The sequence below is a fragment of the Pelophylax lessonae genome (genome assembly GCF_965119305.1).
Source record: "Pelophylax lessonae genome assembly, chromosome: 3".
NCBI classification, from domain to species: domain Eukaryota; kingdom Metazoa; phylum Chordata; class Amphibia; order Anura; family Ranidae; genus Pelophylax; species Pelophylax lessonae.
Window position 1 is genome coordinate 497,941,611 of NC_138770.1, and position 26,999 is coordinate 497,968,609.

The 26,999-nt window shown below is 39.0% G+C and overlaps 1 protein-coding gene across 2 annotated transcripts in view; it reads right to left on the reverse strand.

Annotated features, from left to right (window-relative positions):
• The window catches only part of CRIM1 (cysteine rich transmembrane BMP regulator 1), a 1,384,383-nt gene that overhangs the window by 68,576 nt on the left and 1,288,808 nt on the right, over positions 1-26,999 (reverse strand). For both annotated transcript variants that reach the window (XM_082249820.1, XM_082249819.1), the window contains one exon: positions 13,032-13,253. In XM_082249820.1, coding sequence (XP_082105946.1) covers positions 13,032-13,253 — 222 coding nt within the window. The remainder of the gene's footprint in view (positions 1-13,031; positions 13,254-26,999) is intronic.

Sequence of the window (26,999 nt, forward strand, 5' to 3'; positions counted from 1 at the left end):
TTTTTGGCAACAATGCAAAACGTTATGTTTGGCGTAAAAGCAACACAGCTCATCACCCTGAACACACCATACCCACTGTCAAACATGGTGGTGGCAGCATCATGGTTTGGGCCTGCTTTTCTTCAGCAGGGACAGGGAAGATGGTTAAAATTGATGGGAAGATGGATGGAGCCAAATACAGGACCATTCTGGAAGAAAACCTGATGGAGTCTGCAAAAGACCTGAGACTGGGACGGAGATTTGTCTTCCAACAAGACAATGATCCAAAACATAAAGCAAAATCTACAATGGAATGGTTCACAAATAAACATATCCAGGTGTTAGAATGGCCAAGTCAAAGTCCAGACCTGAATCCAATCGAGAATCTGTGGAAAGAACTGAAAACTGCTGTTCACAAACACTGTAAATCCAACCTCACTGAGCTCAAGCTGTTTTGCAAGGAGGAATGGGCAAAAAGTTCAGTCTCTCGATGTGTAAAACTCATAGAGACATACCCCAAGCGACTTACAGCTGTAATCGCAGCAAAAGGTGGCGCTACAAAGTATTAACTAAAGGGGGCTAAATAATTTTGCACGCCCAATTTTTCAGTTTTTTATTTGTTAAAAAAGTTTGAAATATCCAATACATTTCAAGTGTCCCACTTGTTTTTGATTCTTCACAAAAAAATACAGTTTTATATCTTTATGTTTGAAGCCTGAATAGTGGCAAAAGGTCGCAAAGTTCAAGGGGGCCGAATACTTTTGCAAGGCACTGTATATATGGTTTTCTATTTCTACCAACTCAACAAGATACCCTTTTTCCGAAAATTTTTGTTTAAGAAGGTCACTTTGCGTCACATAATCAGAATCATTGGCTTGTCTTAGCCTGCAAAACTGTCCCTTCGGAATGTTACTAATTCATGTGGGGTGGTGGCAGCTGGTGTAGTGCAAAAAAGAATTGCCAGCAGTCAGTTTTGTATAATTTAAATAAATAGCTTGAATAGTGGAGCCTATATGGTAAAGTTCTAGGCCTAAAAAGGCTAAAGAATGGTTGTTATGAACAGACGTAAAGGAAAGGCCTAGGGGGTTGTTGCTGCAGTATCTGACAAAATCCTCCACCTGGGATGAAGTACCATTCCAGATGATAATGATGTTATCAATAAAGCGACCATAAAAAACAATATTGGCAGCAAAGGGGTTATGCCAGATGTGTTTTTCCTCCCAAAAAGCCATGGTCAAGTTGGTATAGGAGGGTGCAGAATTTGCACCCATAGCAGTGCAGTGAATCTGCAGGTATTATTCATCAAAAGGTGAAGTAATTGTGTGTCAGACAAAAAGATGCGACTTTCAGGCATGAAGCTTCCAGGCAAATGGCCTGTGCTCAATGTAACTGGAGGTCTTGAATTAAAAAGTGTTGTATGGCAGTAAGGCTGACCTGATGGGGGATGGACGTATAAAAGGAATTTACGTCCAAAGAAACCCTAAGGTAATGGCTCTCCCAGGAATATGGTCTAAGGAGTTCCAGGAGGCGGACCCCATCTCTAATATAGGAGTGTTGTTCTTGTGCTAGCAGTTGAAGAAAGGCATCAATATACTGAAAAAATCGCTAGTAATGCTATCTATAGTGGCAACTATGGGTCTACCTGGAGGGCTGGTTTGAGGTTTGTGTACTCGTTTAAGCGCAGTAAGACAGTGTATTTTAATAAACCCCACAACAGGGCTACAGAGGCACTTCTCTGCTTTTGTTTTTGTCTGTATATATCCAAAGACTGATAAATTCCACCAAGAAGCCTACCCTAGTGCAGTGGACATTTTTAGACGTACTATGGACTTATACCTGATAACTACATTTCTTGCATATTAGGTATTATGACTAAGCCTCTGCACCTATAACCTTCTTTTCTTTTCGGTGCTTTGACCTGACTTCCTGTTAGAGGTTGACTATGGTTGTTCTCCATAGTCCCACCAGATTTGTGCAGAAAAATTCAATCAAGTTTTAAATTGTCATTTGCGATATATGCACATTGCTATTCACAGCACTTAGTTTGAGAAATGTTTAGCCTTAGGGCTCTTTCACACGGGCGATCCGATCAGATCCGCCTGTCAGTTTTTTTAGGCGGATCTGATCGGATCCTCCATGCAGCTCTATGGGGCAGCGGGTGTCAGTGGAGACACCTCCGCTGACACCCGCTGCCATCCGCATCCGATCCTGTCAGTGAAATCTGGACGGATGGAAACCCTATTTTTCCATCCGTTCAGTAATCGGATCGGATCTGATGAGAGCGGACAGGCGGTCCGCTCTCATCCGATCCCCCATAGAGGGCAGCGGGGGCTGAGACACCTCCCTCTCCGCTCTGCAAGCGGAGACGGAGCTGTCATCCGCCGGCTCAGCGGGGATCGTGGATTGATCCCCGCTGAGCAACACGGATCCGCCTACGGAGGCGGACCGTGTGAAAGAGCCCTTATTCACTTGAAAAGTGCAAAAAGAAAATATGATGATTTGCAAACATCAAGGACACGCTGCAACTAGATTTTCTGGTAGGCAGATCTTTTTCTCTAGGTGAATTCAAGGAACATGAATGCTGATTGTTTGCTTGGGGGCTATTAAACTTTTTACACGTTTATATGTTTTTTTAATTATTTACCACATTTTTCTAAGCAAATGGGACATAAGGAAAGGGGCATGATTGTGACCAAATCCTTGTTTTGACTGTCAGCAGTTTGAAGCTACAGCTGTTGGCTGAACATTTAAAGACTAAATGAAAAAAAAAAAAAAAAAAGACTTTCTGACAGGAATAGAGAAGATTGTGCAATTCCTCCTCTTCTAAAATATACCAAAATACATATTTTAGCTCTAGTTCTGCCGTAAGGTTGTTTGGATCAGAAGCAATTTATCACCACTACTGCAAGCTAAAAGTAAAGCTACCCATGACATACTTCATCAATCAATCGGTAGTTAGGACACTAAAAAGTTTTTTTTCCTCGCTTGTAATGCCAACTCTGCACAGAAAGTACAATTACACCAAGCTGTGTGTGAGAATGAAAGATATTAATCATTGTGGATTTACTGGTGCATTATTCCCCAGAACTTAATGTAGCAAACTCAAATGCTTTTGTCCAATAACAAGGCTTTACATACTGTACATTTATAGGGAGGGGAATTAAAGTTATACCTAAAAGACAAACTTTTGTTTAATCTTGAATATAGTAGGGGAGGGTTAAACTGGATTTTTTCTTTCTATTGCTGTCCTGGCAGCAGCACAAAATGTTGGGTTAACCATCAGTTTCAGTCCCAGTGACATTTATGACCAGGACAATTAGAAGGAATCTCTCCAATGGAGATACAGACAGCAAAAAAAAAATCAAATAGTGATTCTAAACCATTACCACTCTATCCAAATTCTCTAAAAAAATAAAAAAAAAACATAACTATTTAGTTACACTTAAAAGTAGACATCAAGTCAAAGCCTAATTGTACCTAAACCTGCTCCCAACCCCATTCTAAGCCTATTCTAACCACCCTGTAAAGGAAATATGTCTATAATAACATATCCTGTGAGCACTCAAGTCTTGTCACATGATCTCTCGAGCTCCCAGTTTCAATGAAAGAAGAGATCTCCAACAGCAGCTGTAGTGCCTGATCAGTGACGTCATCCATACGCTTTCTATGGGGCATCCGTTATCAACTGTCTCTCCTCTACACTGAAACTGGTGCTGGGAGCTGATCATGTGCCTAGACCAGAATACCTACAGGGTAGTAAGAATAGGCTTGGAATGGGAGTGGGAGCAGATTTAGGTATTGATAGCATTTGACTGGACTTCTGCTTTAAGTTTATTTGTGTGCAAGCCTGTCTAAATATTTAAATGACCAGAATGAAAATAAAATAAAGGATTATAAAGAGAGAAGTCAGTATATACAGAAGCTACTGCATAACACTGGCCTGGTATTTAGCATCAAAGATTACATTTTAGGCCGAATTTTACATAAACCGCTAAATACACTGTTGAAAAACAAATGAGCAGTTTTACCTACCAAATGATTTCTAATTTTGTTTAGAAAATTCTGTGATCCAGATATCCCAGCCAAACAACATAGCCATATCCTACCCTGTACATTGCAACTGAGCAATACAGCTTGGTTAGAACTTGCCCCAGCAATTAACAATGAAGCAACAATAAAACACTGCTGTGTTTCTCTCTTCTCCCTCCTGTGAAGAAGTTTGCAATGTTAGGTGGACAGTATTGTGCAATGTAAAAACCTTACTTACATGGTTGACCCTGTCTCTTCAAGCAGTGCATGGTAGTTGCAGTCATTTGCACAGTTATATGCACACTACACCCCCCCCCCCCCCCAGTTCCTTGTCCATCCTGTGAAGGAGCAAGAGAGGGTGGCAGTGCCCCTTCATACAGTGGGACCATGGAGAACGAATGAAGCCACTCTAATAATAAGTAAGATCACAGCAACAAAATTTAAAAAAAGAATATGGAGATTTGGAGGAGGAGGACGAGGGCAATAGAAGGCAATAAGGAAGTTAAGGAAACATACTTGAATATCATTTTTTTAAAAAGTAGAGTTTACTTTTATTTTAAGTACCAAAATAGTAGTAATCATTCATGTGAATAGGTGTAAAAAATAGTTCAAAAATGTGTATATATATATATATATATATATATATATATATATATATATATATATGTATACACACAGTGCCTTGCGAAAGTATTCGGCCCCCTTGAACTTTGCGACCTTTCGCCACATTTCAGGCTTCAAACAAAGATATAAAACTGTAATTTTTTGTGAAGAATAAACAACAATAGGGACACAATTATGAAGTGGAATGAAATTTATTGGATATTTCAAACTTTTTTAACAAATAAAAAACTGAAAAATTGGGCGTGCAAAATTATTCAGCCCCCTTAAGTTAATACTTTGGATCGCCACCTTTTGCTGCGATTACAGCTGTAAGTCGCTTGGGGTATGTCTCTATCAGTTTTGCACATCGAGAGACTGAAATTTTTGCCCATTCCTCCTTGCAAAACAGCTCGAGCTCAGTGAGGTTGGATGGAGAGCGTTTGTGAACAACAGTTTTCAGTTCTTTCCACAGATTCTCGATTGGATTCAGGTCTGGACTTTGACTTGGCCATTCTATCACCTGGATATGTTTATTTGTGAACCATTCCATTGTAAATTTTGCAAATTTTTTGGAAGACAAATCTCCGTCCCAGTCTCAAGTCTTTTGCAGACTCCTTAAGGTTTCCTTCCAGAATTGTCCTGTATTTGGCTCCATCCATCTTCCCATCAATTTTAACCATCTTCCCTGTCCCTGATGAAGAAAAGCAGGCCCAAACCATGATGCTGCCACCACCATGTTTGACAGTGGGGATGGTGTGTTCAGGGTGATGAGCTGTGTTGCTTTTACGCAAAAAAAAAAACCTTTTGCATTGTTGCCAAAAAGTTCGATTTTGGTTTCATCTGACCAGAGCACCTTCTTCCACATGTTTGGTGTGTCTCCCAGGTGGCTTGTGGCAAACTTTAAACGACACTTTTTATAGATATATTTAAGAAATGGCTTTCTTCTTGCCACTCTTCCATAAAGATCAGATTTGTGCAGTATACGACTGATTGTTGTCCTATGGACAGAGTCTCCCACCTCAGCTGTAGATCTTTGCAGTTCATCCAGAGTGATCATGGGCCTCTTGACTGCATCTCTGATCAGTCTTATGCTTGTATGAGCTGAAAGTTTAGAGGGACGGCCAGGTCTTTGTAGATTTTCAGTGGTCTGATACTCCTTCCATTTCAATATTATTGCTTGCACAGTGCTCCTTGGGATGTTTAAAGCTTGGGAAATCTTTTTGTATCCAAATCCGGCTTTGAACTTCTCCACAACAGTACCTCGGACCTGCCTGGTGTGTTCCTTGTTCTTCATGATGCTCTCTGCGCTTTAAACGGACCTCTGAGACTATCACAGTGCAGGTGCATTTATATGGAGACTTGATTACACACAGGTGGATTCTATTTATCATCATTAGTCATTTAGGTCAACATTGGATCATTCAGAGAGCCTCACTGAACTTCTGGAGAGAGTTTGCTGCACTGAAAGTAAAGGGGCTGAATAATTTTGCACGCCCAATTTTTCAGTTTTTTATTTGTTAACAAAGTTTGAAATATCCAATAAATTTCGTTCCACTTCATGATTGTGTCCCACTTGTTGATTCTTCACAAAAAATTACAGTTTTATATCTTTATGTTTGAAGCCTGAAATGTGGCAAAAGGTTGCAAAGTTAAAGGGGGCTGAATACTTTCGCAAGGCACTGTATGTAATGTTATCTATAATAATGACTTCAGATGCATTCTATATTATGTTGGACATTCAAGTGTTCCTTCTGATATTGGTAATGCATTGACATTTGGGACACTTTATAGTCTTTTCATCGTTTTTCCAACATTAATCCATTTGCTGATACAATTTCTTTTGACATTGGTAATGCAATACCACTGTGAATATATACAGTATTTTGTCTACATGCTATTTCTGTGTTTAGTATCCATTCTGAGCCCATCAGTTTACACTGCATGCTTGGATTAATTTTACTACTCATTGCTGTTTTTGACATGACGTCTAGAGTTATAAGCATGTACACCAATAGATTTATTTATTTTGCCTATTTAGTGATAATAGATTGTTTTATGGAAAGCTTTTTTACCCTAGTACATCTTAATTTGTTAATGCATATACCTGGTGTTTTATTATATTTAATACTTCTGCCTTTGGGTGCAATGTATTTATCTATTTACACATATATACAGTATGCATACAGTGTGTTGAAAAAGTATTCATACCTCTTGCAATCTTCTACATTTTGTCATGTTACCAACCAAAAACATAAATGTATTTTATTGGGATTTTAAGTGATAGACCAACACAAAGTGGCAAATTAAATAGAAAGAAAAAATATAAATGGTTTTCAACATTTTTTACTAATAAATATCTGAAAAGTGTACTCTGATATACCTAACTAAAATCTAGTAGATCCAATTGCCTTCAGAAGTCACCTAATTAGTAAATAGAGTCCACCTGTGTGTAATTTAATCTTAGTATAAATACGGCTGTTCTGTGAAGATCTCAGAGGTTTGTTAGAGAACTTTAATGAACAAATAGCATCATGAAGGCCAAGGAACACAGGAACACACCAGACAAGTCAGGGATAAAGTTGTGAAAAAGTATAAAGCAGGGTTAGGTTATAAAAAAAATATCCCAAGCTTTGAACATCTCACAGAGCACTATTTAACTAATCATCCCAAAATAGAAAGAGTATGGCACAACTGCAAACCTACCAGGACATGGCCGTGCACCTAAACTGACAGGCCGGGCAAGGAGAGCATTAATCAGAGAAGCAGCCAAGAGGTCCATGGTAACTCTGGAGGGGCTGCAGAGATCCACAGCTCAGGTGAGAGAATATGTCCACAGGACAACTTTTAGACGTGCACTCCACAAATCTGGCCTTTATGGAAGAGTGGCAAGAAGAAAGCAATTGTTGAAAGAAAGCCAAAAGAAGTCCCATTTGCAGTTTGCGAGAAGCAATATGGGGGATACCGCAAACATGTGGAAAAAGTTGCTCTGGTCAGATGAGACCAAAATCAAACGTTTGGCATAAAAACAAAATGCTAAGTGTGGCGGAAAACTAACACTGCACATCACCCTGAACACTGCATCCCCACTATAAAACATGGTGGTGGCAGCATCTTGTTGTGGAGATGCTTTTCTTCAGCAGGGACAGGGAAGCTGGTCAGAGTTGATGGACAGATGCATGGAGCCAAGTTCAGGACAATCTTAGTTGAAAACCTGTTAGAGTCTGCAAAATGCTTGAGACTGGGGCAGAGGTTAGCCTTCCAGCAGGACGACAATAAACATACAGCCAGAGCTACAATGGAATGGTTTAGATCAAAGCATATTCAGGTGTTAGAATGGCTCAAAGTCCAGACCTAAATCCAATTGAGGATCTGTGGCAAGAGTTGAAAGTTGCTGTTCACAGACAATCTCCATCTAATCTGACAGAGATTGACCTATTTTGCAAAAAAGAATGGGCAAAAATGTTACTCTCTAGATGTGTAAAGCTGGTAGAGATAAACCAAAAAAGACTTGCAGCTGTAGTTGCAGCGAAGGGTAGTTGACTCTGGGGGGGCCATCTTCCCTGTCCCTGCTGAAGAATACAAACGCACTCTGGCCTTAAATTCAGGTCATGGGTAACCCTCAGTGAGACTGATGAAAGGGGAACTCCCCCAGAAACATGTATCTCTCTGTACTGGGATGTCAGCTTCTCCAACAAGTGACATCATCTGGAGGCATGTCTGCACTGACAGTGGCCGGCTTCTCCTCTCCTTACATAGAGTTAGTAGTGTTTCCTTTGGGCTGCAGCGTGATCTCCATCCAGCCAGGCCAGGCTTTCCCCAGTACTCCGTTGCCCTAAAGTGGACTTAGCATACATCAGCTGCCATTGCATAGTATTACCATGCTTTCCCCTTGACTTCATTTGGAAGTGCATTTTATGTATTTATCACTTCATACTCTGATGTTTTTACTTTTATGTATGAGCCTCTTTGTGCTGGGTTTCTTTTTCTTTCTGCTTTTTGCATGGTCCTACAGCTCCCCCTCTGGTCACCTGAAAATCATTATAGCTCTGGAACCTTTATGAGATGCTTGATGCATACTGTAGGTTTACCCATGACCAACCACTTTGGTGCACTTTATTGCTTTTCTTTGTATTAGGCCAATTTTTTGTATATTATATAGACCACGCAAATTGTGACAAATAATACTCAGCCTGGGATTGGGTTTATCCATTGTTCTATTTTTGTCTTTGTTTTTAAAAATGCAAATTGTTCATCTAAATTGATGTTTGGAAAGCCAATTTGGTTTCAGGTTGAGAAGTGTCTCTCCAGGGAGCATTGGGATATCAATTCCAAAAATAATTTTAAGCATATCTTAGACTTGGGACCATAAAGTATGAACAGTTGGACAGGTCCGCCACATGTGTGCATACATGCCTGCTTCTTAGCAGTCAAGGAAACAGGTCCTTGCATGTCCTGGAGTGTAATGTGAGACTTGAGTCAGGACTAGATACCAACAGTACAACCATTTATTCATTTTTAAGGCTGATTCCATTCTAGGAGCATGATTAAGTGGTTTCCCAGATTTATTGCCACTGTTGTGACTCCAGGGTAATGCTGAGATCTGATTCCAATTCCTGCACATAGGCTTGACAAGGTGGCGAGGAGCCAGCAATAAGTTGAGAGTACAGCAAAGAGATCAAGCCTGGAAAGAGTGCTCATCCTTACAACAACCACTTTTGAAGGGCATCCGGGTCATTCCCTTGTCAGAGACAGGGATTGTAGATTGAATGAAGTGTTAACTTGTAAGTAGCAGAAAAAGTAAGTTCTAGGCAATTCATTATCCACTTGCAAGTATGAAAAGATAAGGGGCCATGGGATTTCAGGACACAAGGCACACGAGTCCATTTTAAGTCTATCCGACATTGCAATGCACATGGGTTTTCCCATCCTGGCAGAAAGGTGGGATCACCTAGAAAGAACATTAAAGGAAAATAGAAGGAATGAAGTTTTCCAAAGTACTTGATGTCCTATTTAGATAGGAGATGTAAAGTGACAGGGTTCCACAGGGAGAATCTATAGCGTGGAAGCAGCCTTACGAGGATATTAAATTGGTATGGGAGGTACAGTCTGCCACTTCGAGGGATACCCAAAGGGGTACTACAGCAATAGCATGATATTTGGTAAGAGCAACCAATTGGGATGAATGATAATAGTTCTGGAGATGTGGGATCCCCAGACTGCCTCAAGGCTGACTCTGATAGAGGGTTTGTTTAGCTACTCGTGATCTTCAGTGGTGCCAAATACATTTTAGAAGCTGTTAATGAAGTTCCCATTGGATTAGGGTTGGGATCTTAATGGGATACACCTAAAACTAGTACCAGAGTTCTACAAAGTATGGCATCTTGATTGCTGCTATGCAGCCAAGCCAAGAAAATGGGTGGTCCTTCCAACCTGCTAGTAAAGTTTTAAGTTTACTAAGGAGGACACCTATACTTTCTTATGTCTCTTTGTGAAGTCTGCCACTGAATTTCCTTATTTTGAAAAGCTGCTTTTAACTATTTAAGAGAGGACTTGAAAATAAGATGAATCATATGCTATGGATATGAATGTGTAAATTTCACATCATTATCTTACACCCTGAAACTGTTTTAATACAGAGGAGAGTGTTTTATGATGCTCATCCTGGGTAAGCAATAACTGAGGATCCTGAGAGCAGCCCCTTAAAGAAATGGGATGAGATTTCTTTTACATAGATGTGTTCATATATATATATATATATATATATATATATATATATATATATATATATATATATATATGTCGGGATTATTGGGGTGATTCAAATAATAATAGGTAATTAACTAAGAGAATAAAAATGATTTTAAAAGCCATGTATATTCATATCTTATGATGCTGAACAGTACAGCATGGCTTCCATTTTGTTTTGAAGGTGAAAGAAAGTTCATATATGTACTTGTTAAACAAAATGTCTCTTACAAGCTTACAAGACAGAATAGAATTTCAACAGAGGTCTTTGTATTTCTTTTAAGATCGTAAATAAGATTTACATAGACATCTTTCAGATAAGACATAATAGTAGTGCCAGTCTGTCTATAAGCATTTAACAATGGACAATACCCCAGTATACTCTAGCAGACATTTAAAGATGAACTATATAAGTTTTAAAGATACATCATTATGTGTGTGAAGATATTAGCCATAATTATGTCATTATATTATGTAAGGCATATACATATATATCTAGGAATGTTATATCACATTTTGGGTTTATATTCTTACAGTAGTAATCTTACTTAGACTTAAGACTAGAGTGAATACTAATTACTTCATTTTAAGGTATGTGGTAGGAGTGTTTATATAAGAATTGCTTTGGACTAGGCTAAGTGTTCATAGGTATCATAGATCTTCCTATCCTAGTCTAGATGTCTGACAGTTATGTCAGGATTCAAATAATGAATGGACTTTCACTAGCCAGAGGTCAAAGAGGTCATCAGATAAGAAGAGTGGTAATTGTTTCTAATTATTATTTAACTACAAAATCTAATGAACGGTATGATACTGCCCTCTATAGACGAAATACCAAATGCAGTTTTGGGATTATTCAGATATTCCCATATAGAATTATATAGTATTAAAAATAATTATTATTGAAATGGTTTACCAAATCCAATAATTGCCAGTGAATGATGGAGATACAGATGGACATTTATGTATGTACTGGGAGTATGGACAAAGTTTTATGTTGTGTTTTGTGATTACTCTTACATATAGAGAAATCATCCTTTAATTTTATTATACATACATTGGGTTAATTATCAGGAGAGGTGTGTCTATGACCTCACCAGTTTAGGTATAGAATATCCCAACCAATGGGGATAATGTTTCATCCCTCTGGGTTTAACTTATGGTAATTTTTATAGCCCTTTGTTCATACCATATAAAAGAACAACCCAGATGAGAGATAGGACACATCAGATTACATTACACTACTGACAACACACCTCACACTTACATCACACACACTACTACATCCATCTATAGACTCATCCAGACATACTCCATCTTGGTCCATCATTCATCTGAAACTTTGAGGGACGCCAAACGAAACTCCTCCCTCACTGGCATCCATCTTAAGACTCTGGTAATGACCATTTGAAGCTAGCGGCCATCTTAAGTGTGGTAAATATGCCTTGCTGTGTTATTTGATTTTATTCAATATTGTTTATTCCTTCCTTATATGTTTTATATTGCATATTTAAGGGTAATCAGATTACAATCCCAGCCGTATAAACCATAGTAGATTTTTCTCTAAAAAGCTGATTTTTGTTTTTATACATTTTTATTAATATCAGATTTAGTGCATTATTGCGAATTGAGTCTTCCGTTTTGCATGGCTTATTCTCACTCCATCTGCAGTGGAATGACTTTCGGCCGTGTGATTCGCAGACAATTGTGGTTTGTTTATATAGAACACATATGGTTCATGCTATAACTGGAGAAATGGTAATCTTGCTTTCGTTTTACTTTCACTTTGTTTCACTTTCATTATTGAGTTAAACATCACATTGCATTAATTGTTTGAAGTAAGTATTTTATGTAGAGTTATTTTTGTTGTGTCACTTCTTGTTTGATCATATATTGTGATTACATGTCTTGAGAATAAATATTTTTATATATATTCCATAATGTAGACTGTACTCACTAAGATTGGTATATGCTTTTAAAAAGAAATTAATCAATTAATAAGAATTCACGACATATTGATTTGTGGCAATAGGTGAAGATTCTCCTCTTAGATCTTTGCTTATTAACCATAAATAGACACTGCTATATTCAGAGCAGTATAAATATTCTGACATAATGAAGTACGAGCGCGAGATATTATTATTAAATATTCTTACATATATATATATATATATATATATATATATATATATGCAAAACATTGAAGGTATGTTACAATTATAAATTCCTGTGCTTGGAAATGTTCCTCTAAGAATGTGCATGTCAAGGGTACTTTAAATGGAGTAAAGATTGCTGACTTGGATTGTGACTTGAACTTATGAACATGTTTTTCCTGTTCAGAACTATGGCCTTATTACTTTTCTGTAGACTATCCAGTGGCTTTGCTTTCGGATTCAGTTTTTATTGGTGGTCATTACCTAATATTACCATAAAGAAATGGGGCCTCTATAAGGTGACCACCACATGAGCAGGTTTAATATATGAGCAGAGATTTGTTGATATTAGCATGTTTTCTTTATATTAATTTAGCACAAAAAAAGTAACTTGTAGCCACAAATATTTGACTTACAAAATAAACAGACAAATACATTTTGGATTACAGTCTCACAATAAATGTATTCATTTTTGTTTCCACATTCAAAAAAGCTTAAAGTAGTAATAGCAGAATGTCTTACCTATGCAGTATGGACAGCACTGACCCTTCCTCAAGACTGGCCTTGCACAGGTAGCAGGTGGACAGCTTTCTGTGTAACAGCTTATCTTTCCGTCCATGCAGACACAGCTTGTACAAACATTGGGTTTCCAAGACTCTGCTGCCAGGAAAATGTCTCCCTCCTCATTTTTGCAGTAGCTGGGCAGGCTCTCATTGCTGGGCACTGATGGCTGTAAAGATTCATCTGGAAGAGTGAATGTAAACATTTAGCGGCAGGAAGTGTCAGCTTAGATCTCCTGAACTGGGCAAAGGATATGGATATCAGGTACAAAGTGTATTTTCCGCTGGCACTATCTATTGCCAACCTACTGCCTCTCCAACACAGGTTAGCTTAAAAGGTGGAAAATGCATTTGAATGTTCCATTTTATAAAGGCACACTTGAGAGTGATCTTCCCATCCAAAACAAAGACAGCTCTGAGAACATGAATTGCTTTGTGGTTAATTCAGGAATGCCTTTGCAATAACTCAGCCTCTTACTGGCTTTCCCCTAGGTTACTATATATTAACACTTATTTTCAAATATTTATGTAGAAATGAAAAGGTCTTGGTCAAAATAACAGTTTCCATACCACACTCATTATGCCATGCCCTTTTTCTAAATTATTTTTAAAAAGCTATTTACCTGCAACTAAAACAGCAGTTTTCAGTAAAGTGTGGAGTGTAGAAAACTCCTAAGAATTTCATAAGTCACTGGTGAGATTTTTCACTCTCTTCCTGCTTCTTTCCCTACACTGTCACCCCTACTGCATTCTCCATAATGTAACATAAATGTAATTCCCAACTAGAAGTGTAAAACAATCACGTGTTGGTAAAGGGTGAGGCCCTATCATAATAGCTGACATTTTCAATAGGCTATATAGGATGTGGCTTAACCTAATAGGGTCCAGATGAATACCTTATCATTGTTATTTATTTCATTTTTTATTTATTAGACTCACACAGCGAAGGAATGAGAATGCCTGCCTTATTGACTAATTGTGACTTTTAATTCTTTTAAACGACTGGGCCTTATATGCCACCAAAGTATTGCAACTATTGCCCTGCATCCTGCCCCTGAGGTGTCATACCATTTGGAGCTGGATGTATATGGCTATTGACATTATTCTATACTGTATAACCCAAAACATTCTACAATTGTTTGCTGCTACTGCCCTTTTTTGCCCACTTAAATAAGCACTGCCTGAAAACAATAGCATTTTAAACACAAATCATTTTTAAGAGAAAACAGAAAGGTTCAGATTAGAAACAATGAATATAATTTGAACCTGCTAGGAAGGGTTTCACCCATTGAACTGCAAGGTGAGACTGTTCTGTCTTTGAACTGGTACTGGCTAGCTACGCTGGCTGATTATACTGCCTAGCGGAGGAACTAGCACTCAGAAGCAAGTATTTCTTGCCCCATTTCCTGTATGCGCTAACAATTTTTTACCTTATACCAGTAAACTTAATTAAGGTCTGACAGTACTTTACTTTTTTACTTTTTATATAAATGTAAATTGTATTCGCAATTGCACAATAACTTGCAGTATAAATATAATTTTGCAGTAGCAGGTACTTAAATATTTCTCTTTCCAGTAAATTTTTACAATAAATAAGCTTAGCAACATTAAACATTTGAGGTATAAAAGAGGTAAGAACACTGAATTTCCAAAAATTCTTTGCATTGACTTATTTTCATTGGTAATTGCAGTGCAAATTAGTAAAGCTTAACCAGTTGCCAACCGCCCGCCACAGTTTTATTGCGGCAAGGTGGTTCGGCTGTGAAAATCGACTTAACATGGCTGAACAAAAAAAAAAGAACATTGCATGTATGCCCATCATTAGAAGTTGGTGAATGCTGGGAGGTTTAATGGGGGGCATACCACACACTTTCTGGTATCTTTTTTACAGCCAACGGTCGGCTTTCATGTAAAAGCAATCCTAGCAGATACTAAGCTGCTAGACTGCTTTTACAAGCAGTGTAGTGGACTCCCCCCCCCCCACCCCCACTGGATTTCACTGGCTCTCCTGTTCCACCGTATAACCTGAGACTGCATCCGGTGGTTCCATCAGCTGACCATAGACCTGATTGGAGACCAGAATGGCTCCAATCATCTCTATGGCCTAGGATACCAGAAGCTACGAGCATTTCAAGACTTTGGTTTACACAGATATAAACAACGCCATTGGGAAATTGGGAAAGCAACTTATCACACCAATCTTGGTGTGGTCAGATGCTTTAAGGGCATTTTTTTTAAAAAGAGTACCTGTCACTACTTATTGCTATCACAGGGGATATTTAAATTCCCTGTGATAACAATAAAAAAAAAAATAATGAAAGGGAAGGTGTCCAAATAAAATACAAAAAGCAAAATAAATAATAATAAAGAAAAAATTCAAGCACCCCTGTCCCCCGTGTTTGCGTGCAAAGGTGAACGCAAGCATCGGGCTGGTGTCATATGTAAACAGCAATTGCGCCATGCATGTGAGGTATCGCTGCAAATGTCAGCTCGAGGGCAGTAATTCTTACAGTAGACCTCCTCTGTATATCTAAAGTGGTAACCTGTAAAGGCTTTTAAAAATGTATGTAGTTTGTTGCCGCTGCCTGGGTGTGCTCAGTTTTAAAGCATGTCATGTTTGGTATCTGCATTTGCATTAAATTTATTGTGCGTTGAATTTAAAAAATGTTTTTTTGTTTCCCCAAACATTGCGTTTGGAAAATCTCCTGTGCAAATACATTTTGTTCTGTAGGGCCTCTGCTTTAAAAAAAATATATAATGTTTGGGGGTTCAAAGTAATTTTCTAGTAAAAAATAAAATAAATTTTCATGTAAACAAAAAGTGTCAGAAAAGGCTTGGTCAAGTGGTTAAAAGAGTGGGTGATGTATGGCATAGGCTTCTAATATTGGGCATAAAATGCCAGGACAGTTTAAATACCCCCCAAATGATCCCTTTTTGGAAAGTAGACACCCCAAGTTATTTGCTGAGAGGCATGTTGAGTCCCTGGCATATTTTATATTTTGCCACAAGTTTTGGGAAAATTAAATTTGTTTTTATATATTGCTCACACATGCCATGGGTGTATGTGCAATGACACCCCAAATCACATTCTGCTACTTCTCCTGAGTACAGTGATAACACATGTGTGAGACTTTTTGGGAGCCTAGCTGTGTACGGGACCCAGAAAACCAATCACTGCCTTCGGGTTTTCTAGGGGGAGTAAATTGCTTATTTTACTTCCTCACAACCCATCACATTTTTGGAGGCCCTGAAATGTCAAGGTAGCAGAAAATCCCCCAAAATAACCCCATTTTGGAAAGTAGACACTTCAAGCTATTTGCTGGGAGGCATGTTGAGTTCATGGAATATTTTGCCACAAGTTTTGGGAAAATGACCACATTTCTTTTTTTTTTTTTAACACAAAGTTGATATTAAAACATATATTCCTCAAACTTGCCATAGCTATATGTGAAATGACACCCCAAAATACATTCCGCTGCTTCTCCTGAGTACGGGAATACCACGTGTGTGAGACTTTTTGGCAGTCTATCCATGTACAGGACCCCGAAAACCAATAACTGCCTTCAGGCTTTCTAAGGGTGTAAATTGTTGATTTGAAATGCCCCCCCAAATGACCCCTTTTCAGTAAGTAGACACCCCATGGTATTTGCTAAGAGGCATGGTGAGTATTTTGCAGCTCTCATTTGTTTTGAAAATAAAGAAAGAAAATACATTTTTATTTTCTTTTTTTCAATTTTCAAAACTTTGTGACAAAAAGCAAGACCTGTAAAATATTCAAAATGCCTCTCAGCAATTAGCTTAGTGTGTCTACTTTCCCAAAAGGGGCCCTTTGGGGGGGGGGGTTGTGCTATCTTGGCATTTCATGGCCTCCGAAACGAAACTGTGATAGGTAGTAAGGAGTGAAATCAATAATTTACGCCCTTAGAAAGCCTGAAGGCAGTGATTGGTTTTTGGGGTCCTGTATGCGGCTAGACTGCCAAAAAGTCTCACATGTGGTATCCCCATACTCAGGAGAAGCAGCAGAATGTATTTTGGGGTGTAATTTCACATATACCCATGGCATGTGTGAGCAATATATAGTTTTTTTTGTCATTATTCAAACACCTGTGACAAAAAAATTAAATATTTTATGGGCTCAACACGCCTTTCAGGAAATTGCTTGGGGTGTCTACATTCCAAAAAGGGGTAATTTGGGGGGAGGGGGGGTTTGTACTGCCCTGCCATTTTAGCACGTCAAGAAATGAGAAAGGCAGTCAGAAAGTAAAAGCTGCGTAAATTCTAGTATATACACCATAGTTTGTAGACGCTATAACTTTTGCGCCAACCAATATATATATACACTTATTGAGATTTTTTTTATCAAAGACATGTAGCTAAATACATTTTGGCCTAAGTGTATAACAAAAATTGAGTTTATTGGATATTTTTTTTATAAGAAAGAGTAGAAAATGTCATTTTGTCTCCAAATTTTCAGTCTTTTTTTGTTTATATCATAAAAAATAAAAACCGCAGAAGTGATCAAATATCACCAAAAGAAAGCTCTATTTGCAGGGGAAAAAGGACATCAATTTCATTTGGGTACAGCATTGCATGATTGCACAATTACCAGTTAAAATCACGCAGTGCCAAATTGCAAAAACTGGCCTAGTCATTAACGGGGTAAAACCTTCCGGTCCAAAAGTGGTAAGGTACCAAACTGTACAGTGGCTTTGTTTTAGGGACTAACAGGTTTCATACTGAATATTTAATAAGGCTCCAACAAAAAATGTCACAGTGTGTAAAAATGTATACTTCTTTATACTGTTGATGTATCAGACTGTAGCATCTAGTTTCCTGAAAAACCTACAGAACAGCAGCATCTGTTTCTTAATGTATCCTTTGGCTGTGATCAGAAAAACAGAGTTGTACACTAGAAACTGTGCAGAAAATTGCAATGGAGTAACATGTACCACTTATGGAAAAAAGTTAATGACTGCCTTAATACAGTTTGCACAGATAGCTGCTGGATTCCTGAGAAGCATCTCTAAACAGATCACATTTACCAAAATAAAAACCCTCAAAAGTGTGCATAACTTGTATTGTGCAAATTTTTCTTAACTCAATTTTTGCTTTAAGATGTAGCAAAGGATAAAAAAAGGAACAAAACAAGCATTTTATTTTGAAAAGGCAATTGCTTTAGCAAAAAATGACCTTCAATTAGGGTTTATATGTACTTTAAGATTCATTGTCTACTAATACTAAATCTCAACTTAGTTATTTACCTATCTAGAAAAGTGGAGGCTGTAGCACTTAGAGGGGAGCTCAGCCCTGTGAGGGGGGTAGGGCTAAATCCCAATTTGGTGTGTTGCTATGGGTATATTTGGGTGATTTTATAGTATAAATACAGAGAGAAGGAAAAAAGTATTTGATCCCCTGCTGATTTTGTACGCTTACTCACTGACAAAGAAAATGATCAGTCTAAAATGTAATGGTAGGTTTATTTTAACAGTGAGAGACAGAAGAACAACAAAAATATCCAGCTAGGTGATAGGGTGACAACAGTTGGTGCAATTATTCAAAAATGGAAGAAACACAAAATAACTGTCAATCTCCCTCGGTCTGGAGCTCCATGCAAGATTTCACCTCGTGGAGTTTCAATGATCATGAAAACAGTGAGGAATCAGCCCAGGTCTACACAGGAGAATCTTGTCAATGATCTCAAGGCAGCTGGGACCACAGTCACGAAGAAAACAATTGGTAACACACTAAGCCGTGAAGGACTGAAATTCTGCAGTGCCTGCAAAGCCCCCCTTCTCAAGAAAGCACATGTACAGGCCCGTATGAGATGTGCTAATGAACATTTGAATGATTCAGAGGAGAACTGGGTGAAAGTGAGAGTCAGAAGAGACCAAAATCAAGCTCTTTGGTATCAACTTAACTCGCCATGCTTCGAGGAGGAGGAATTCTGCCTATGACCCAAAGAACACCATTCCCACCATCAGACATGGAGGTGAAAACATTAAGCTTTGGGGGTGTGTTTCTGCTAAGGGAACAGGACAACTTCACTGCATCAAAGGGATGATAGATAGGGCCATGTACTGTCAAATCTTGGGTGAGAACCTTCTTCCCTTAGCCAGGTAATTGAAAACGGATCATGGATGGGTATTCCAGCATGACAATGACCCAAAACAAATGGCCAAGGCAACAAAGGAGTGGGTGGCTTAAGAAGAAGCACATTAAGGTTCTGGAGTGGCTTAGTCTCCAGACCCTAATCCCATAACAATATGTGGAAGGAGCTGAAGGTTCGAGTTACCAAATGTCAGCCTCCAAACCTTAAAGACTTGGAGAGCATCTGCAAAGAGGAAGAGAACAAAATCCCTCCTGAGATGTGTGCAACCCTGGTTGCCAACTACAAGAAGTGTCTGACCTCTGCGATTGTCAAAAAGGATTTTGCCCCCAAGTACTAAGTCAAGTTTTGCGAAGGGTTCAAATAGTTATTTAACTCACTAAAATGCAAATACATTTTTAACTTTTTTGAAATGCTTTTTTCTGGATTTTTTTGTTGTTATTCTGTCTCTCACTGTTAAGATAAATCCACCATAAAAATTATAGACGGATCAATTCTTTGTCAGTGGGCAAATGTACAAAATCAGCAGGGGATCAAATACTTTTTTTCCCTCACTGCATATATAAATTGTTAGATTTTAAGACCATGTGCTGTTTTTCCTTATTTTTTTATTTTTATTTTGAGCTAAGCCTCCCCTATTGATATGCAAATGAACTCATCTGACTGGTTTATGAGCTCAGCACAGGAAGTCAGGCTACAGGACATGATGTAGAAGGACACAGGGGGGAGGCGAATAGGACTTTGAACAAGTCGTGTGCTGAGACAAAGACTTGTTCTGGTGAAAGGCGTAAGAGTTGTGCTGGAAGACTTTGGAAGAACTAAATGTTTTGTGCATGGCTCTGAAGAAAGAAACCATGAAGACGATTCCACCAATGGAAAGTCCAAGTTAAGTTGTTAGCTATTTAGTATACCTATGCCTATCCAATATATTGTACATGCTTACTCGCTAGGAAGATAGAAAGTTTGTACATTGTAGGCATATTTTGTTCTACTATGTATATATATATATATATATATATATATATATATATATATATATATAAATAGCCACACCAAATACAAGATATACTTATGTAAATATATCAACACCACTTTGTTTTGTGCCCAAATATTAGAACGAAAACCCTAAATATTAACATAAAATGTCCATCCATTCAAAGGGGTGATTGCTAGTGTGTATTCACTTTGCTAGTGTGTATTCACTCTCCTTTATATATTATTATCCACTTCAGTGCTTGTGCATACTGTCCACCGGAAATCTTGTGTTTAATCATCCACCATTCAGAATTCTCACTCACCAGATAACCATCAAATGTATGTGTGATTATCCAATCCACCAGAAATCCTATGTCCACTAATATGGTCTTCCCTCTCACTCATGAAATCAGAAATTGCCATCATTGCAAAAACCATCCAATGTAAAAGTGCCAACTCACATTTAAAAGTGTCCGACCGGCACTAAGTCTATCCAGCAATTTGTATCTTTAGCTGTTGCATAGCTTCGTTCGAGGCAGGAAATTACATATACCTCGCACCACTATGCATCAATGCTTTTCACATGAATAAAGCGTCACCAGGAAGCTAGTGGCGCCATCTTTGTTGAGGTATTTATGCCCTTACTGTCCGGAAATTATCCAATCATGTTGCGGTAAACAGGAATCTCATCCACCGCAACTTTACCTAATCTCCATATGGGTATAGATCATAATGTACTGCCCTTACTTCCCTGTACTGTTTACATTGATTCATTAACTCCTTCTGATGTAATCTGCTCTATTCATCACAAAATAAACTACAGATTAGTTGCTTGCCCCAATTTATATCAGTATGATTAATAATCCTAATCTTAATGTATAGTCCCTTATGGGTCAACGAATGAGCGAAGATATAATAGTTGGATATACTTTTACACAAAATCAAAACCCCCTAAAATGTATCATACTAAATTATATAAAAATGTTCTATATTTATACAACTGCTACTCATTCTATATTTTATTCAGTCTAATCAGAGCAATATCATCTCTAAATGATTCTTCTCAATATATATACCCACAATGTTTCCTATACACCAAAAAATTATATATATATATATATATATATATATATATATATATATATATATATATATATCGTACTCAAAAAAATAAAAAATAAAATGTAGGAAAAATCCACAACACAGTGGAGTCACTTTTTAATTACCGTATTTTCCGGCGTATAAGACGACCCCCCTATTACATGATCTACCGGTAATACTTATACTTAGGTTACCTTGGAGATATTATACTCGGCGTATAAGACGACCTCCCATTTTTGGGGGATTTTTTTGAGGTTCAAAAGTAGTCTTATACGCCAGAAAATACAGTAGGCATTTTGCGCCAGTGACACATTTAGCAGATATTTTGTTCTATACCTTCAGGTTGATTTACTAAAGGTAAATAAAGTGTGCGTTAGAAGTGCACTTCAAGTGCGCTGCAAATGCAGTTGCTCTAGATCTGAGGTGAAGCTCTGAAATTAGGGGAAGCTTTGCAGATTTTTATTATCCAATGTGCAAGCAAAAAAAGCATTTTATTTTCCTTGCATGTTCCCCCTCAGATGTAGAGCAACTGCACTTACAGTGTACAGACTATTTACCTTTAGCAAATGAACCCCAAAGTGTATCCTGCAGTTGTATGTGCATCTTTTCTGTTTAGTAAAAGTATTAATATGCTGCAGAGTTTTAATCACTTCCTTGGCTTGTACTGCAAAGAACCTTTAAAAGAACGAAACAAAACATTTGGGCAGCAGTAAAGATCTCAGCTTAGGTACTTAAGAGGGCATACACTAACCAGTAACATGCAAATACACAACTGTTTATAACCCCAAGTATAAAAATTACATTTCTTATATATTCTCCTCATTAACCACTTAAATACAGGGCACTTTTTCCTCCTTCCTGTCCAATTTTTAGCATTCAGCGCTGTTGAACACTGAATGACAATTGCATTCAACACTGTACACAAAAAAATAAATTCTTTGTTTCTGTTATAAAATTTTGCAAATAAATAATCTTTCTTATTAAATTTAGGCCAAAATTTATTCTGCTAGATTTCCTTTTTTTCAAAATGTTTTTACATTTTTTACATATTGTCACATACTGTGTGGCAGTGACCAGGGACACGGACTAGTGACAGTATGTAAAATAAAAAGTGTAACAATTTTTTAAAAACATTTTTTATTTTATTTTTTTTCACATACTGTGACCAGAGCAACACAGTTACCATAGTAACACCTGTATCACTCTGGGGAGTTGATCAGGTTTTTTTTTTTTTTTTACCTACTATACTTGTTTATAGCAGTGACTTTCACTGCTATAAGCAAATTTTCTTTTACTGAATAACAGTGTGTAGGCACTGTATATTGTGTTTAGCTGTGATTGGTCACAGCCAATCACATAGTTAAAATCAGCTAGCAACACAAAATATACAATAAATGTCATGAAAGGATGCCATTCATTGCTTACAACTGTCATTTGATCTGCTATGATTGGTCACAGCGGTCACATGGTACCGGCAGCGGGCCGGTACACTGATCAGTAATCCACTGTGTCTACTGCAGATCGTGCCTAAGTGCGGCCCGAAGGGGCCGCATTCTTGGGAGGATGTAATTTGATGTCCTCCCAGAGCAATAGGGTTCGAGTCCAATCGTAATTTGACAATGGCACAAACAGGAAGCAGTTAAACACATATCTGTAATATGTTTATATCAGTATGGAAGAAGGCCTATTAGCTTGAAGCCTGTATTAGCATGTTGGATAGGCACATGCACATCAGCAGCTGTTATAATTAGCACTCACTGATGCTGGCTTCTGCCTACTGTCAGTAACAGTGATGTTGTTCTCTTCAACCTCTGACACTTTCAGAGTACATTGCTCCCTCCTTCTGGTCCACAAGGTTATCCAACTGCTGCCTGTGAAGCTTCCAGCACTTGGTGTGTGACTGCAGGGAAGAGGTTGTTTTCCCTGCCTGTGCTGGGCATCTGAACTTACTGCTGTCACTGATAATGTGCATGTGCCATCCCTCACAAAGCTTCGGGCCAAAAAGCTTTAGAGGCAGCAGCGAGTCACCTTGGTGACTTCAAGGCCAGTACAAGACCAAGCACAGAAAGTTTCCAAACGCTCCTAAAAGTGTCAAAGGGTAAAGAAAACTACAGAGCTATTACTGACAAAAGGCATAATGAAGCGTTATAGCAAGGGCAACATCAATAAATTTGAATTTCAAACATTATATGTGTGTGAGCAGGCTGAAAAGAACTACCCGATGGCACTGTCTCTTAAAACCTTATCCCAGGGAACAATACCAAGGACTTACAATCATCAGAAGTGCACAGTGATCACTCACAGTGATTTTGCAACTTTTAACAAAATCCCTGTTCTTTCTTCTGCTCAGTGTGAAAGAGAAATCAACCTTAAAACCGTGCATGTCTTATTTTGATCCAGTGGGGGGGAATTACAAGGAACAGTGCAGCAATGAAAAGTGATCTATAAAGGAGAGCAGGCGAATACAGGTATGACTCCTCCATTCAAAGAGCACTTTTCATTGCAGGAAGTGATATTACAGCTTTTATGAATGGAGCAGGGGGATGGTGGGATGGGTGGTCATGATAAGCACTTTTGGCAAATGTATTTGACAGTCCAGCCACTCGTATTAACCCCTGCAGTGCTGGAAGACCACAGCTGCAGAGGTAAACAGGGGGAGAGAACTGAAGATTTCACTGAGCATAGCTGCCACCAGCACAAGGGACACTTTCCATTCATTGTAAGTACTGTCCCTGGTGCTGATTTAAAGAAAAAATCACTAAAATGAAAGGAGTTGTAAAGTCTCAAGGTTTTTCACCTTAATTCTATGCATTCGGGTTAAAAACCTTCTTGGTTGCAGCTGCCCCGCAGACCACCCCTATTATTCTTACCTGAACACGAACGTTCCAGCGACAAGCACGAGCCCAGCAGCTCCAGCCGTTGTCTCGGGTTCTCATTAGATAGATTGAATGCAGCATGAGCCATTGGCTCCCACTGCTGTCAATTAAATCCAGTGAGTCGAGGGGGGGCGAGTTCTGGTGTCTGTGTCAATGGACGCAGCAGCAGGACTCGGGAGCCTGCCCGCACGAGTGCCCCCATGGAAAGCTGCTCTCTGTGAGGGCACCTGATGAAGAGGAGGGGCCAGAAGCAACGCCGGGGCACCCCAGAAGAGGAGGATCAGGGCTGCTCTGTGCAAAAGCCTTGATCGGATCGTTCGTGTGAAAGGACCCTTAGTAGAGTGTGCTTTGACAGGTGAACTTGGAACCTCGTAGTTTAAGCGTTACTAAACCCAGACCCTGCATTTACTAGATCTGGTTTCCCACAGTACATTGAATGCAAGGCAATAGTTTTAGTAAATATAAACTACTAAATACCTTTTCTCATTAGCAGTATATAGCAATCTTGTGACTTCTATCAGTTTCTAGTTAAAGCTTGTAGGAGGAGTTTTCATTCTACTCTGACTGTTCTGCATGACCCCTGACTCACTGTCTGGACGGTGATAATTGGCCATGTGCTGATCACATGCACTCTCCCAAGAAAAATAAAAACTCTCCAGCAATACACACCAAACTGAGCATGTGCAGAGTGCTCCCAAGGCTCTGTACTATCAGGAGATGGATTGGGGACAGTGGAAGAAGGGGGGGATCAGAGTAGACAGGATCAAACTGACTTTTTACACAATGTAGAGGATTAACCCCTTAGGTTCCACAGTGAGTATAACAAGCATGCTTTACGGCATATACAGTCTGATCTTACGGTTGTGGGTTTAGTAACACCTTGAGACCATAACCTTAAACAAATACCTGTCTAAGCCACTGAGAAATTGTAAAGCATGAAGCTGGTTCCCCTTTGTGGCCACCTTCAGTAACATTAATAAATAGTATTTCTACAGGAAGCATTTGCTGAGAGATAAACCCCCACAGCAAGAACTACATGCCGACAGTGAAGGGAAATTTCCTTTTGCTGTACTGGAGCTGAACAGAGAGGCTGAAAAACAATGTCCTGATTGAGATGAAAGGTCAAGACCAAATTAGGATGGAAGGAGGCTGTAGGTCTCAATACTACCTTGTCCTTGTGTAGGACCAAATACAGGACAAACCTGCAAGCTCAGATACCCACTTGGCTGAGGTGATGGCAACAAGGATAGCAACCTTGTGAGAGAGAGTGGAAAAGGAGAATAGCTCTACTGAGCTCAAAAGGAGGTTGGTAAAGTGCCAACAGAACCAAATTAAAGCAGCAACGAGGCAAATAAGCCTTCCATGTGAGATGGTAAACATTATGGGAAGTAGATTTCCTAGTTTTCAAGACCTGGGATTCAACAGCCATGTCGTTAAAGCAAGCGACCATGAAGCAGGCTGGTAAATAGGTAAATGAGATAGGAGATCCAATTACAGGGTGTCTCTGCCAGATATTTAGGTCAGTTACCCAAAAACCTGGGCCTGTTCAAAGCTATAAGGATCATTGGAATGCACTCCCTCTCTATCCTGTAGAGCAGAGGATGAGAATTTAGAGAAGAAAAGGCATAGATCAGGCTGTACTGATCCCATTGAGTCCCCAGAACATGCACTGCTTCTGCCAGAGGATTTCTACTATCTGAAGACAAAGAAATCCAATTTGTTGTTGAATATGAGGAATAGGGTTCACATCTGGTAACCACCTGCCTGTGACACAGGTCTTAAAAAAATGTCCGGGTATAGGGACAATTTCTCTAGGTCCAGGTGATAACATCTGAGATAGTCTGCCTGCTAATTGTTTGTGTCTGGAATGTGAACAGCAGACAGGGCTGGATAGAGAATCTCTGCTCAGGCTAAAATGTTTTTACTTCTCTTGCTGGTGCCTCCTAGGTAATTGATGCATGCCAATACCGTGTTTTTGTTCAACTGAATACTGATGGGAAGACCCTCCAGTCAGGGTGTGCAGTGACCTAAAACTCCAGAATGTTAACTGGGTGATGGGACTCCTCCTTTGACCAGGAGATAAGACTCCTCTGTTGATCAAGTATGCTACATCGATAATAGGACTCCTCCACGGGCTGTCAGGCTTGCATCCATTGTAATTTTCTTTCAAGATGTGGGAGGAAGGATTTTCTAAACTCCAGAGCTGGATTTCCAAGCCACCAGGCCAAAGATAACCTGGTCTTTAGTGTCTTGCGAGCCAGCTTATCTAGAGAATTTTATGTTGTAGGGGTCTGAAATATAACTGCTTTGAAGTAGGGTACCACGAAGGCCAGAACTCCAACGCAGAATTGAACAATTTGAAAGCTTCTTGACTGTAATGTCTAATTCTGGAAGTTAAGAGTCAGAAGTTTTTCTCTGTTAAGAAAAACTCTGGCGTGGGCTGTGTTTAGGACAAGACCCTGATACTCCAAATGATGCTCTGCATCCCACAAGAAGCCCTCTGCTATCTAGGTGGTTTCCACTTCATCATCTAAGCAGTCTTTCAGCCTGATGTCCAGACTTTCCAGGCTGCAAGTTGTAGGAAGGGGCTCCCCATCCAGGATTACATACAAAAAGTGCCATTTCTTCTACCATGTGAGTTGCTAATTTGCTAGTATTTCTCAGTACAATTAACTTTGCACTTAGTTTAGTGCCCCGGTGTTCTCTTGGTCCTGCAGGTGTATCCATACACTAAGTATTACTATTCTGGTCTGAGGTTCCATGTTGTTGTGAGACTGTCCATCGGACTGTACTGAACCTTTTGCTGTTTTGCACAGACGTTTATGTACACACAACACTGAGTCCTGGTTCACACCAGTACAGCTTTCAAATT